Source organism: Rattus rattus, chromosome 18 (assembly GCF_011064425.1).
Source record: "Rattus rattus isolate New Zealand chromosome 18, Rrattus_CSIRO_v1, whole genome shotgun sequence".
Lineage (NCBI taxonomy): Eukaryota > Metazoa > Chordata > Mammalia > Rodentia > Muridae > Rattus > Rattus rattus.
Genome location: NC_046171.1, coordinates 42,189,764 through 42,204,037, shown reverse-complemented (window position 1 = coordinate 42,204,037; position 14,274 = coordinate 42,189,764). Strand labels below are relative to the sequence as shown.

Here is a 14,274-nt window from a genome sequence, read left to right as displayed (position 1 = left end):
GAGACACTTTCAGCTCAGTTAAATAGTGTACAAGAAAGACTGGAAATGGACTTAGTCTAACATTTAAATGACAGGTAGTCAGGAGTTAAGAGCACTGGCCGCTCTCGTAGAGGACCTGGGTTCGGTTCCCAGCATGTGTGGAACACAGACAGGCAAAGCATCCCCACACACAAAATAAAACACTGAATAAATGAAAACCGGCCAGCCGTCATCTGGTGCCTCACAGCACCGCCCCCACAGGGGTAAAAGTACTCACTTGTTTATGAACTGTTCCAGCCCTTGCTTCCTTTCCTCGATGAAATTATCATCAAATATTCCATCATCTCCTCTAAAAGGAAGCTGCCGCAAAAATGCTTTCCCCGGGAGTGGGGGAACGACAACCTGAAATGACAGGAACAGTGAGTCCTGGTGATGCCAACCCAGTGGGTGAGGTGGCAGTGCCAAGCCCGTCCACCAGAGCACAGCTGCCCTGGCCCCACACGGAAGGAGAACCAAGGCTCATACGCTGTCCTTTGACCTCCAAATGTACAGTGTAGCACTCATGTGGCTGCACACACACATTTACATGGAAGGGCATTCGTGTTACACATACACACACACACACACACACACACACACACACACACTAAATAAAACATGGAAGTCAAGTGTCAAGTGTGGTGTATGGAGACCAAGGTAGCAAGAGTGCGGCCCAGGCTCAATTCTCCGCACTGTAAGCCAAGGGGACACACCAGCCACTGTAAATGACAGGGCTCCGAGGCAAGATGAGCAGCTGTGGCTGTGGACAAGTCACACGAAGAACGGCACACAAGACAACATCCTGTCATGTGGCACTGAGACAAAGGTTCCCGGCCCCTCAACACTTCTAAGTGGGTAGGACAATGCTTCATCGCACTGACCAAACTCAAGCCGCAGCTGAAGAACAAAATGTCCTTTCCACAGACGGCGGTGTAGCTGGTGTCAGAATCCTGACCCGGGGAGCTGCAGGTCTGACTTGTGTGTGAGGGAGCCCATCATCAGTACCCTGGCCACTCTTCTAATGAGCCATCAATTTCCCCAAACTTCCTCTTCCTTCTCCAAAAACTATCATTTCTTCTTTCCCACTTACAGAATATCCCAGTCCTTCCCACCCACTGTAATGTGGGCTCAGCTTCCCCGTCTGGGAATTTTCTAAAACAAACATTTGGTTCCTTTAGGCAGCACCTAGCGATACAATTCAGTTCCTTTGTCTGTCCTAGGCTCTCACGCCCGAGCTGAGCGGCCTCCTTCACAGGCAGGAGCTGGGATTTCATCCAAGGCCTTGTGCACGTTAGGCAAGCAAGGGAACTGATGCAGATCAAGGATTCAAGGCTGACCTCAGCTACCACAACCAGTTTGAGGCTAGCCTGGGCTATAGGGGACCCTGTCTTAAAAGTCACTACCAAAACACTCCTGCTGTTGCCATGGTGACTTGAAGCAGGCCCCACCCAGGAGCTCAGGTCCTTCTCACGTAGCCCTTGGACTTCCACTCCCTGCCCTGGCTCTGCAGGGACAGCACTGTAGACATGTGCTCTGCAGCAGGCTGTTCCTTTACAAATTTACCCTAAAATAGTAACTCAGTGGAGTTAAAAAGAAAAGGACCAGTTCGACGGCACACAGATAAGTGGGGGAGCAGCATCAAGGAAATAAACAAGAAACCAGATGCACAAGATAAACTTTGCAATCCCTTCCTAGTTTCGCTCTCCAATAATTAAGACAAAAGGATTTATTCCAGAAGTCTGTCTTAGAACCAACATAGCTCTTTCCCATACTGGCAATTTGTCAAACTAAATGTTAAACCCGCAGAGACTTTACAGTAGGGAAAGGCCCTGGTCCCACAGTCCTCACAGCACCTGGCAGGGAGGAAGAACATCACACTTACAAAACCATCTATTAAGGAAAAAAAGGCTGGGTGTGGAGCCGACACACACCTTTAATCCCAGCACTCAGGAGACAGAGTCTGTCAGGTCTCTGTAGTGAGGCCAGCCTGGTCTACATACTGAGTTCCAGGACAGCCAGGGCTACACAGAGAAACCCTGCCTTGAAAAAGAATCAAACAAGGTGGAGAGATGCTCGACAGGTACAAGCACCGAGCACTGGCTGCTCTCACGGAGGACCCAGGTCTAACTCCCAGAAGGCACATGGCAGCTCTACTCTACAGCTGGACACCTAAGATGCTCTGAGGGACTTAGATGCCTTCCCTAGCATACAAAGAAAATTTAAAATCAAAACAAAACCACCCACCTCAAGCAAAAACAATAGAACCAGTGTACTAAATAATCATCCGAGATAAAATGCCATGTAGCCCAGGCTACCCTTGCGCTTGTTCTATAGCTGAGGATAACCTTGAACTTATGACCCCCTCCACCTGGGATCCCAAACTCTGACCACCATTAGATGCTTTGCTTTCTGTGGATGCCTATTCTTCCTCACAATGTTCAAAACAGTCCCTAGAATGGACATTTGGTACCCACACAAGTCACGAATGGCTTACCTAGCAAAGAGCCTCTTAAACATCAATAAACTAAGAAAGCGTTGCTACGCCTGCTGACTTACTCGTGTGTATATGTGCGTAAGTACGCGCACACTCCTAATGGCGCACACGTAGCCGACTCACAGACGTCATTCGTCCTTCCCTGGTGAGCTCAGCCTTCGTCTGCTGGGCGTCCCAGCGCGTCACACCCAGCAGTTCTTAAGTACTAAGAGAAGAGTTAACTAGAATTCCTTTACCTCGTTTGAGACGAGGTCTCGTAGGCAGCACAGATGGCCTCAAATTCACTGTGTAGCTAAGGATGACCTTCCCTTCTGGTCCTCCTATGCTGGGACGCCCTGCAGGTACCATCAAGCCGGGTAGGTGCAGTGCGGGGAAGCGAAAGCTTGGGGCTCTGCATCAGGCAAGCTCTCCACTGACTGGACATTCAGTCAATCAGAATTCTCCTTATCAATCTGCAGCCACACCCGTAATTTCAACATGTAGAAGCAGGAAGAAAGGACCTCAGGGCTACACAGTTTGAGGTCAGCCTAGACTTCATGAGACCCTGTCTAGAGTAGACAGACACTTCTCGTATTTGTTTCTTTGTGGGTAAGAAGATGTCTGCAGAGTGTAATACCGAAAGCTAAAGACTCAAGCCACGATGACAAACAGACCGAATGTCACTTAGTTTCTAGCTTAGGCCTTCACTAAAGAACAAATATGTAACAGAATGACCATGTGTGCTGCTTTCCAGTGATGTGAGTAAATTTCCAAAGAGGCTGGACGCCTAAGATGCTTACAGTCCATGAGCACACAGTAAAATGGTTCACGAAGACTGCAAAGCAGGTATATGAACCTTGAGCACTGCTTTACATTTTAGACAACATGATGTAATAAAAAGGCAACCCAATCAAACAGGCAAACCATCTCCGAAGAGCACACACAGCCAATGAGAAGACGGAAAGGTCAGCAGCAATGTTAGCCACCAAAGAGAACCAAATCAGTGACACCACTCCCTGCACGACCAACAAGGCCAAGGGTGATGAACACGGCACAGGAGAGCAGCGGAATGCTCACACTGCTAGCAGGGGTGGGAAAGAAATTCCTGGGCTGCAAACACTGCGACATTGGCGCAGGAGATGAAAGGCCAACCTGGGCTATAAGGAGAGCTGGATGCTCGTCTGGGCTACACAAACTTTACTTTCAAAGAGAGCACAAGGCAGTTATTGGCTGGCAATATGGATCGGGGTGAAGGTACTTCTGCCAAGGCCGACTGATTGTCTCCAGGGTGAAAAGAGAGCTCACTCCTGAGAGCTGTCCCGTCACCTCTGTGGCACTGCAGGTCCGCATGTGCAGGATGCATACACACTCAAAGTATTAACAAAATTCTAAGTTATATGATTCGGCAACACAATCCCAGGTGTCTACTCAAGAACAGTAACAACCTAAGCGTCTATAACGAAGGACAGTGACCAGTGCGACCTGGAGAGATGGCTTGCTGGCTAAGAGCACCAACTTCCAGAGAACCCAGGTTCCATTTCCAGAATACACATGGCAGCTCACACTGTCTCTAATTCCAGTTTCAGGACACCTGACACCTTCTGGTCTCTCTGCACACACAGAGCACAGACAGACAGACAGGCAGGCAAACACCCATACAAATAAAATGATAAATAAAAATGGTATCTCCTACAACATGCTATTATTTTGCACTAAAACCCGACAATAGCTGGAGCAGTTAAGAGCACCGGCAGCTCTTACAGAGACCCAGGTTCTGTTCCCACCACACACACAGCAGCTCACACACCAGTTCAGAGGAGCAGATGCCCTACTCTGGCCTCCTCAAATACCTGCTATGCACACACACGAGTGTGATACGTGCTACAATAGGATAAAACCCTGAGAACGTGCAAACAGAGAAGCGGCGTACAGGCCATGGGGTGTTCTGTACTGAGAGAAGTGGCATACAGGCCATGGGGTGTTCTGTATCCATTTCTGCAGTCAGGGCCGCACAGCACACAAATGATTGACAGGGTAGTGAGGAAGCAACTGGTCATTATAACCCAGAGACGCAGGACTCCTTTTTACTCTCTCCCCCTTCCCCTTTCTTCCTTCTTTTCTCTGGAGATGGTCTCTACGTGTTGCTCTAGCTGGTCTGGAACTGTAAACCTACAGGGCCAGGAACTTTCGGTATCCCTGCCTGTTGCCTGAGTGCTAGGATTACTTATGGGAATGTTCCAGCAGGCCGGCAAGTTTCCTTTAAAACGGTAATGGATGATAATGAGTTCTTAAACTACGGTTATAGCTGTGTAATTCTGAACATCTTAGGTGAATTATATATCACTAACTGTGTAGCTCGCAAGTTAACAAAGCAGATGCTGGGGGAAAAGTCAGCAACATTTACTAAACATTCCGGGAGCTAGAGAGGTGACTCAGTGGTGCTCTTCCAGGACCAGGTTTAATTCCTAGCACCCACATGGCTGCTCACAATTGTCTGTAATTCCAGTTCTAAGAGGATCCAACACCCTCATACACAATACATACTTGCAGGCAAAACACCAATGCCCATAAGATAAAAATAAATCATTTTAAACATTCCAGTGTAGCATATAAGCTATGTTCGGAAAAATAATGCAGTCTATCAAAATACTTCTTCATAGTCATTAAAATTCCTTTATTTTCCTAAATTGTTCAATTTGTTTTATTTTTAACACACACACGCACGCACACACACACGCACACATACGTTTGCTTGCCTTTTGAGACAGGGTTTCTCTTCGTAACCCTAGCTGCCCTGGAACTGACTAGCCTGAACTCAGAGACCCTCCTGCCTCTGTCTCCTGCGATTAAAGGCGTGGCCACCAGGCCTGGCTTTATTTTATTTCCCACTGTTTTATACAGTTAGATCTTCTAGCTACAATTACCAGCAGCCACATATTGTATTCGTCATTACTGTCCAGATTTTCAAAGTCTTTAACTGAATTCACCTATCCATTGACGGGTGTTATGCTGTGGTTCTGTAAAGACGGGTATGGTTTGGTACATGTTAAATGTGTACTCTGCCACTGAGATACATTCTGGTCCCCACTCATGTTATCTGTGCCATAAACTAGTCTCCTATAAAAACATGGGTTAGTTTTTAAACTCCTCACACTCTGCTTGTCTGTGTGCACAGCCCAAAAGCAATGTACTATATAAGATTTCTCAGGCATTCTATGGCCCAGCCCCTCCAGGTTTAACTGCTACGTCCTTCAAGTACGTGCTTGGTATCCAGGAGAACAGATCCATGCTCAATATACCATCAAGCACGTTCTGACCCTGGGGCTCGGATCTGCTAAGGGCATACAGACCTCCGTTGAGAATCCTGTCACAGCTTCATAGATTTATAGTTACGCTGGCAGATGTGCTCCTTCTGAGACAAGGTTCCTTCCTTCTCTCCACCACTGCAGCTTCTCTAACAGAATGCGAGAGCCTTAAACAGGATCTTCATGCAGCCAGAGCTGCTCCTGTGTCTCCTAGAGTGACAGAGTGAATCTCATGCTTGCAGACTAACTCGACCATGAGATGTGAAGACTGCAGCCAGACGTGCCCGCCTATCTTTGCTCTCTGCTTCCTCTCCCACTTTCAGGGCTCTTCCCCACATGGCTCAGGAAGGCCAGCTTTACCTGAAGTACGGTTCTGAGGGCAGCATGGCTTATGCACGATGCTTGTCTTTCGTCTGGCCATCTTTCCCTGGATAGTTATTTCCCTTTCATTTCTGTTTTACTGAGCTTCGAAAAATAACACGATCTTCCATCTACATCAGTCAACTTCTTTCTACTAAATTCTAGTTACAAAATGACCTCACAGTTTCCTTCTAAGAAAAGACCACTCTTGGCAAGGTATATAGAGTAGTGTCTCTCAAAGCACAGCAGCAGTGCAGTAGCAGTGGACCACGGTCATCACGTCAACTCTAGGCTGGGGATGTGGCTCAGTCTGTGTGGCTCCCTCACATGCACGATCCCCAACATCACATGGACTTGATGTGATGACATACGACTGTTCACACACTCACACACACACCCGAACAAGATCTAAGGGCTAAAAGTGTAGCATGAGAACCCGAGTTCAGATTCCAAGCACCCACATTAAACCAGGAAGTGGCAGTGCAGAGAGCTCCAAACCCTGGGGTGGATGAAGTGGCCCGAGGCCTTGCTGGCCAGCCAGTCCAGCTGAGCCGGCAAACTTCAGATTCAGTGAGAGACCCTGTCTCAAAAGTAAAGTGGAGAGTGATAGAGGTAGACATTCGAAGGTGTCTTCACTCCTGGTCATCACAGGAGCACACCCTATGGCCAATCAGTCTCCTCTACCCACCCACAGCTTATCTGAAGAACATCGCTGTATCAAACAATGAGATCACCAGTTTATGAAACTTCTACATACATGCAGGAGAATATAAAATGCAGATTATGAGTTAAACAAAACTGGACACACATACATATACCTTGAGAAAGAGGAAGCAACAACAGCTGGAAGGAAGGCCTGTCAAGTGCTGTTCAAATGTCCCCTGCACGACTGAGCAGAAAAGGACAAGAGCTCTGAACTGTGAGGACCACTGTCCTCTACTCGGGTGCAGCTTGAGAGGGACCGGTTCACACGAGCCCTGTACTGGCTCTCGCCCGTTTTAAGACACATTCTGGAGATCTTCAGTTAGAATGGCATGTTTTTCCTTTAAGGTTACTCGGTAAGTCAGAAAAACATAGTCTTACCTTGCTCTCTCTCTCTAGTTCACTTCGAAGCCACTCAAAGTCACTGTATCTTCTTCTAACAGTAGATTCCTTCAGCTTGAAGATAGGAAGATTTGTCTGAAATCAAAACAGGCACTAGTTAAAGCACACTGAGACGTCCGGGAAGGCAGAAAGATGCCGCCATACTGGTAAGGTGACAAAGCGGTTACTGTACAAACACCACAAAGCCACTAAGCTATTACCCAGGCCTTGACTACCCTCACTCTGTAGTCCAGGCTGGCCTTGAGCTTGCTCTCATCCTGCCCTGGCCAGTGATAACTCTTTTTTTCTTTTTTCTTTTTTGCAATGCTAGGGTTGGAGCAGTGGCTCCTGACACTAACCTGAGACTCATTTCCAGTCCAAAAATACAACTTTTTCTTTTGTTTTCTCCTTTGAAATTCACTTCTCTTGCATGCGCACGTGTGAGAGGGGGTGTGGCTGTGCACGTGGAGGCCTGAGTACAGCACTGAGTTAGTTTTTTCCCTCTACCACGTTTTGAAGTATGGTGTCTTGTTTTAGCTGCTAAGCTGTGTATTCCTCTCTGTCTGGCCTGCCAGTTCTGGGTGAGTCCTGCAGCTCCCCTTCTCATCCTGCAGTAGGAAAGCTGGGACTGTGAGGCCTGCTACCATGTCATCCAGCTTTTCAGCACGGGTTCTAAGAGTCCGAATTCACACTTGCACGGCAAGCACCTTAATTTGCAGAGCATCTCCCTAAACCCTAAATGTTATCCTAATTGGTTTTTTAACCAATGTCCAAAAGGTCAGGGCGTGTTATTTATTACTAGGAGAAAATTAGGAATCATGCAAAACAAAAGCCACCTTCCTAACATAAAAAGGTAACTGAGGGGCTGGAGAGATGGCTCAGCAGCTAAGAGGAAGTCCTTCTGCAGGACCCAAGTTCAGTTTTCAGCACCCATGCTGGATGGCTCACAACCACTTGCAATGTGTTTTAAGAGATGCAATACCTTCTTCTGGTCTCTGTGGCCACTGTACTCCTGGACGCATGCCCACATTCACACACATCTTTAAAAGATGCAGATCTTCACGGGAAGAAGGCACACGGAGAGAGACTGTGGTGCAGAGTATGCAGAGGTCAGTCACAATGCACACCACTTCTGGACTGCAGGCTACTCTGCTTGCTGCTATTTCTGCCAACTCTGGGTGGGTGTGGAGGAGGCTGACAAGGCCTCTCTATGTGGCCCTGGCTATCCTGGAAGTCACTATGCAAACCAGGTTAACCCTGAACTCAGATATCCTCCTGCCTCTGCTTCCTAAGAGCACTGAGATTAAAGATGGGCACCACCACCCCTGACCCAGGTAACAAGAGGGTCATGACGGCCAGAGCAGGGAAAGGGGCACCTTCTGTCAAGCATAAACCCAATCTCTGACACTCACAGGGTAGAAGGCGAGAACCAAGTGCTGCTAGCTCTCCTGACGTCCACATGGGTACTGTGGCATGTGCATGTGTTCATACACAAATAAATAAATGCTAGGAAACATACAAACCAGAATTGGCTGGGGGGTGGGGAGGGGGTACAGCTTAGTAGTAAAGTGCTTAACTGGAAAGCCAAGGCCCTGGATTCAATCCCTAGCAGAGAAGAAAGGAAATGACTTATGATTTTAAGACATTAGCTGAAGAACATATTTTAATATGCATGTAGGAATTATAGTCCTTGTACTCTGGAGGCAAAGCGGGGTAGCAAGTGCTAAGCCAACATGGGCTCCGCAGAGACACCCTGTCACAGTTTACTGTCGAGCTTAGAAATGACGTCATGCAGCAAACGCCAGGCTCTATGAGAATCCACTGAATACTACCGACTCTCTCAGGTGAATTTTATTCTTTTTTTAAATGATTTATTATATTTATATGAATACACTGTAGCTGTCTTCAGACACACCAGAAGAGGGCATCAGATCTTATTACAGATGGTTGTGAGCCACCATGTGGTTGCTGGGATTTGAACTCAGGACCTCTGGAAGAGCAGCCAGTGCTCTTAACCACTGAGCCATCTCAGTGGTTATTCTGAGTTATTCTGAATGTTATTCTGCACTTGGGGAGCTGAGAAGGGAAAACTGAAAGGCACATGGAGGAGAGCGCTTCCTGCTGTGGGTCAGGCAGTGCTCAGCGGCTGCTGCTGTGAACGCTCTACTCACTTTAACCTCAATGCCGCCAGTAAAAACAAGAATGCCTTCTATTCAGGACCTTGAGTTCAGTTTGTAGTGGTGTCAATTTTTTCCAAAGTGTATTAACTTCTATGTTGTAGAGCTTAAAGCCTGGAGCCTTCTACAGATGCTACTGGGCATAGCAGTGTATAGGTTTCAAGCATGAAACCAGATCTCACAAGAGGTTTAAAAGCACTTGAGTTTTCTTTCCCAGGTAACCACAACATTTGTTCATTGTATTAATGACTAGGAGCAAAATTGCACCTAACAAGACTCTTATTATACTAAAAGTCAAACTTGCATTTAAGAGATGCTGGCTTGCTATACAGAGAAGCATTCTCATTCCTCAGAAGGAAAAAAATCAGGTCCCCTGGGGAGCAGGGTGATAATTCCCAGAAAGAAAGCACTGGATTATTTCTCTCTAATTTCACCCATTGGCTTTTTAACCAGGCTCACCCTTCCGCATTAAAATATTAAGTCTTTGTAAGTGTCTAAAGATAGAAAGGTCTTTACAGCACCGAGTATTTTCTGCAGGTGAGATTTTACATTCTGAATTCCCTCCTCTCGAATTACTTTACAAAAGGGATTAGCTGCTCTCTTTATTCAGTATGCTAAGATCAAGCCTGTGAAAAGAGGTCCCCAAGAATTTTCATACTTCTGGGTACGGAAGTCTGTAAAGTTAATCTCTCGAACAACATATCCAGCGAACAGGTACAATGCTGAGGGGAGAGCCAGCTCGGCTCGTTTTACCTCCCATTTTCCCTTTTGAACTTTTGACACAATCGTGATTATATCCGAATCTCTCTAACTGAGTGGGGAGTGAGGGAGTCTCTGCCCTTCTGTATTAGCTAGTAGTTTATGTTTGAAAGGGTCTGTCAGGTTTCTCAGCTATCATCTCTCTGCTTGTACAAGTGCCACACTGGAGTTCTGACAAGGTCTAGCAGGAGACTTGGGGCTAGGATGTGTGGACGGGAGAGCCCTTGCCCAGTATGCAGACTCTCTAGCACTGTAAGAACAAACACACACTTGGATATTATTTCCCCATTACATTTAGAATACCGAGCTTGACGGCGGGTGTCTGTCAATGTTTTTCCTAATTAATTTAAGGGGCAGCTAGCAAAGCCAGCATTAGGTATGAGAATCAGAAAGTCACCCTCAGCTATATAGGACCAGATTTGGTCCCCAGTACCCACATGGTGGCTCACAGCTGCCTGTAAGTCCAGCTCTAGAGGACCCAAAGTCCTCTTCTAAGCTCTGTGACACTAACCCACACACCGTACACACGGAACACTCACACCCATAAAGTAAGTCTAAAAGAAGCTGTCTTGTCATTAAAGATCGCTTCAGCTTAGCTGAAGAGTGAAAGAGAACCACCCTGCTTTGGCTGAACTACTTGGCTGCCACTATGTGGTTGTGAGCTCTTGTCTGGCCACTTCTGATCTAATGCTTGTAAAAAGGGCCTGAGGCTGGATATTCACCCACTGTCTAACTTTGGCAGACCATTATTCACCAAGCATCTATACAACGACAGTGCTAAATATGGAATCATCATTTAAGACAATGAATAAAATGCAGTAAATCCCTCATGAAGCTCAAGAAACACCAAGGAAAATAGAAATGATATAAAAATCTGAGTTTGTGTGGTTCAAACACCATGAACAGGACTTGGAGTTTAGTTCATCATCAATGGGGCCTTGACTAATATACGCAAAGCCCTGGGACTGGCCTCAGTACCCTCCCCACAACGCATTTATATCCCTCCCCTACATTAAACCAGCCATACACCCAAAAAAATGAAACAAATAAACAACAAAAGCAAGAAACTAACTGAGCAATTTGACCAGGACAATGACAACTGTGACAGGGTCTCACTTTACACAGCCCAGGCTGGCCATGTGTTCTCCCCTCAGAGCTCTCAGCGCTGCCACTCTTTGTGCGTGCGTGCCCTGGCGCTGCAGTCACAGGCAGTTAGCTGTGAGCTGCACGATGTGGTGCTGAGAACCAACGGCAGTCCTGTGGGAGAGCACAGGGCGACTCCACAGTCTCTGGATGATACGGTGTCTCCAGGAAAGCTGAAGGACCTGGTGTGCATGCTGTGTGGTGGGGGTGCTTAGGAAGAAAGATGAAGACGCCCCATCGGGAGCAGGGCAGGCGGAGCCGCTCAGCCAACACTGCGAGGCAGGGTGACTAGATACAACGTCTAATACTTCAAAGAACTATGCGAAATCATTTTGAATGTTTTTATCAGGAAAAAATGTTTCAGATCTATTTAGACTTTATTCCAAAGTGTATCCAAACATCACATTTAGCTGATATATCATTATGTAAAAATTTTTGTTGTTCTGAGACAGATGTTCCCTACATAGTCCTGGCTAGCCTCTAACCAGTCTGTAACCCTGGGATGCCCCTGAATTCTCCTATTCCTGCAGCAGCCTCCTGAGAGCTAAGCTAACCGGTGCACATGAACTGACTAGATGGCTCATTGGGTAGGGGCAGCTGCCAGCCCAGCCTCATGACCTCATGTTGATTCCTGGGACCCACATGATGGATGGAGAAGTGATTCCCACAGGCTGTGACTGGTCTGCACACCTGCACCGTCACATGTGAGCACACCATGTATGCATACATGCACATGCATAGAGTAATACACATGTAGTTTACTGAGATTCCCACAGGCTGTGTCTGGTCTGCACACCTGCACCGTCACACGTGAGCACACCACGCACGCATACATGCACGTGCATAGAGCAATACACATGTAGTTTACTGAGACAGGTCTTTCACTGAGGCCTGGAGATTTCTGACTGGCAAGACGGGAGGCAGAAACCCTCCAGGATATGCTTGTGCTTGGATCAAGTCAGTGCTGGGGTCACAGGACTGTGTCACCAAGGCCAGCTCTTTCTCACACTGGTGCTGGGATCTGATCCCAGGTTCTCGCCCTCTACAGCAAGCACTGGGCCCTCTGAGCCACCTCCTCAGTTCCAATGCTGAGATGTTTGTAGGAAGAGAGGATGTGGCTCAGGGGGAGCCGGGTCTGGAGGACAAGGGGAGGTCGCCTGTGGGTCTGTTTTACTTGCTGACCTGTGCGCTGTAAAACATTGCAGATGGGAACAGGCAGCAAAGAGAAACAGAGTTACAGTGTAACTCAATACTCTGGATGTTGTTTCCCTCTATTTTCTCCAAGTTAGCAACATATTTTGTAAGTCTTTTGCAATAACTTAAAAGGCAGTAATTCCCACGTTGTAAGAGAAAGACCACTGGAGTTCCTGTTGAGAGTGGCTAACTAGAGGGAGCGAGCCAGTAACGACGCGGGTAACTACAGCTGTGCCTTCACTCTCCCTTCAAGCCGCCCCAGGTCTGGTTTCTCACAGTGGGAACTGAGTTAGGCTAAACATGAGCGTCTGCTGCTGCGGTAAGCTCCCAGCAGCCCCGTATCCCCACGTAATCAAACAGAAACACATTCTGATGCTTGGTCTAAAGAGACCAAACTCCAGAATTGTCACGACAAACGTGTATTAAATATTTAAGAACTTGGGGCCTGAGCAATGGCTTGGTGGTTAAGAGCCCAGGCCGCGCTCCAAGAGCCACATTAGAGTCTCAGTGCCAACATGGAAGACCACAACAGTCTATACTCGTTCCAGGGGATACAACACTATATTCTGGCCTCCAGAGGCACCACACGCAAAGTCATACATATAGACTTAACACCCATAGTAATAAAAGTAAAAATAATTGTTTGACTCTTATTTTGGATGGGCAGCGAGGGCACAGGCCCTTAATCTCAGCACTTGAGAGGCAGAGGCAGGCAGATCTCTGTGAGTTCAAGTCCAGCCTGGTCTACAGAGTTCCAGTACTACACAGAGAAATCCTGTCTTGAAAAACAAAACAAAACAAAACAAAACAAAACAAAAAAAACCAGCCACCAAAAAGCCTTTAAATCTAATGTATATAACCACGTACATCCATGTCCATGTGTGCACAACTGCCCAGGTGCCTGCAGAGGTCAGAGGATGATGGATCCCCTGTGTCCTGGCTGGTTCTGTGTTAACTCGACACAAGCTGGAGCTATCACAGAGGAAGAAGCCTCAGTTGTGGAAATGCCTTCATGAGTCCCAGCTGTAAGTCTTCTCACCTAGTGATCAAGGGGGAGGACCCAGCCCATTGTGGGTGGTGCCGTCCCTGGGCTCGTGGTCCTGGGTTCTATAGAGAGCAAGCTGAGCAAGCCAGGGGAAGCAAGCCAGTAAGTGACATCTCTCCATGGCCTCTGCATCAGCTCCTGCTTCCTGCCCTGCGTGAGTTCCAGTCCTGACTTCCTTTGGTGATGAACAGCAGTGTGGAAGTGTGAGCTGAAGAAGCAACCGCCCTCCCCCAACTTTGCTTCCTGGTTGTGATGGTTGTACAGGAATAGGAATCCTGACCGAGGCACCCTGCATCTGAGTGGAGCCATTGCTAAGCTGCCCTATGAGTGCTGGGATCCAAATGCAGAGGTCCTCTGCAAGAGCAGTCTATGCTCCTAACTGCGGAGCTTTCACTCCAGCCCTCCTTACATTTAAAACAACAACAACAACAACAAAAGGTTCAGGGGCAGCCATTTGAGCTATAATCAATAATCGACGGTGGCTTTGTCCCATCATGACCAGTCCACCGTCATTTGTTTTGACAGGGAGACCAATGCTTTCTGAGGACCCACTTGACCTGCTCGAAGGGTGCTTGGTTCATACCATGACAGGACAGTCTTTATGTGGCCAGATCTAGCCAATGTAGTTAACCTTCAGTCTCCTCCCCAGTCCTCTATCTGATCCCCCAACCTCTATCCCCCAACCTCTGCCTCTTTTTCTCCCTCCCAGAGCTGGGG

General features: G+C 47.4%; 1 protein-coding gene across 1 annotated transcript in view; it reads right to left on the bottom strand.

The window, feature by feature from the left end:
* LOC116887091 (sorting nexin-3) overlaps window positions 1-14,274 on the bottom strand; it is a 32,855-nt gene that overhangs the window by 2,353 nt on the left and 16,228 nt on the right. The window contains exons 2-3 of the mRNA XM_032888602.1: window positions 7,240-7,335; window positions 257-381 (exon numbers count right to left, since the gene is read on the bottom strand). Of these exons, the coding sequence (XP_032744493.1) occupies window positions 257-381; window positions 7,240-7,335 (221 nt within the window). The remainder of the gene's footprint in view (window positions 1-256; window positions 382-7,239; window positions 7,336-14,274) is intronic.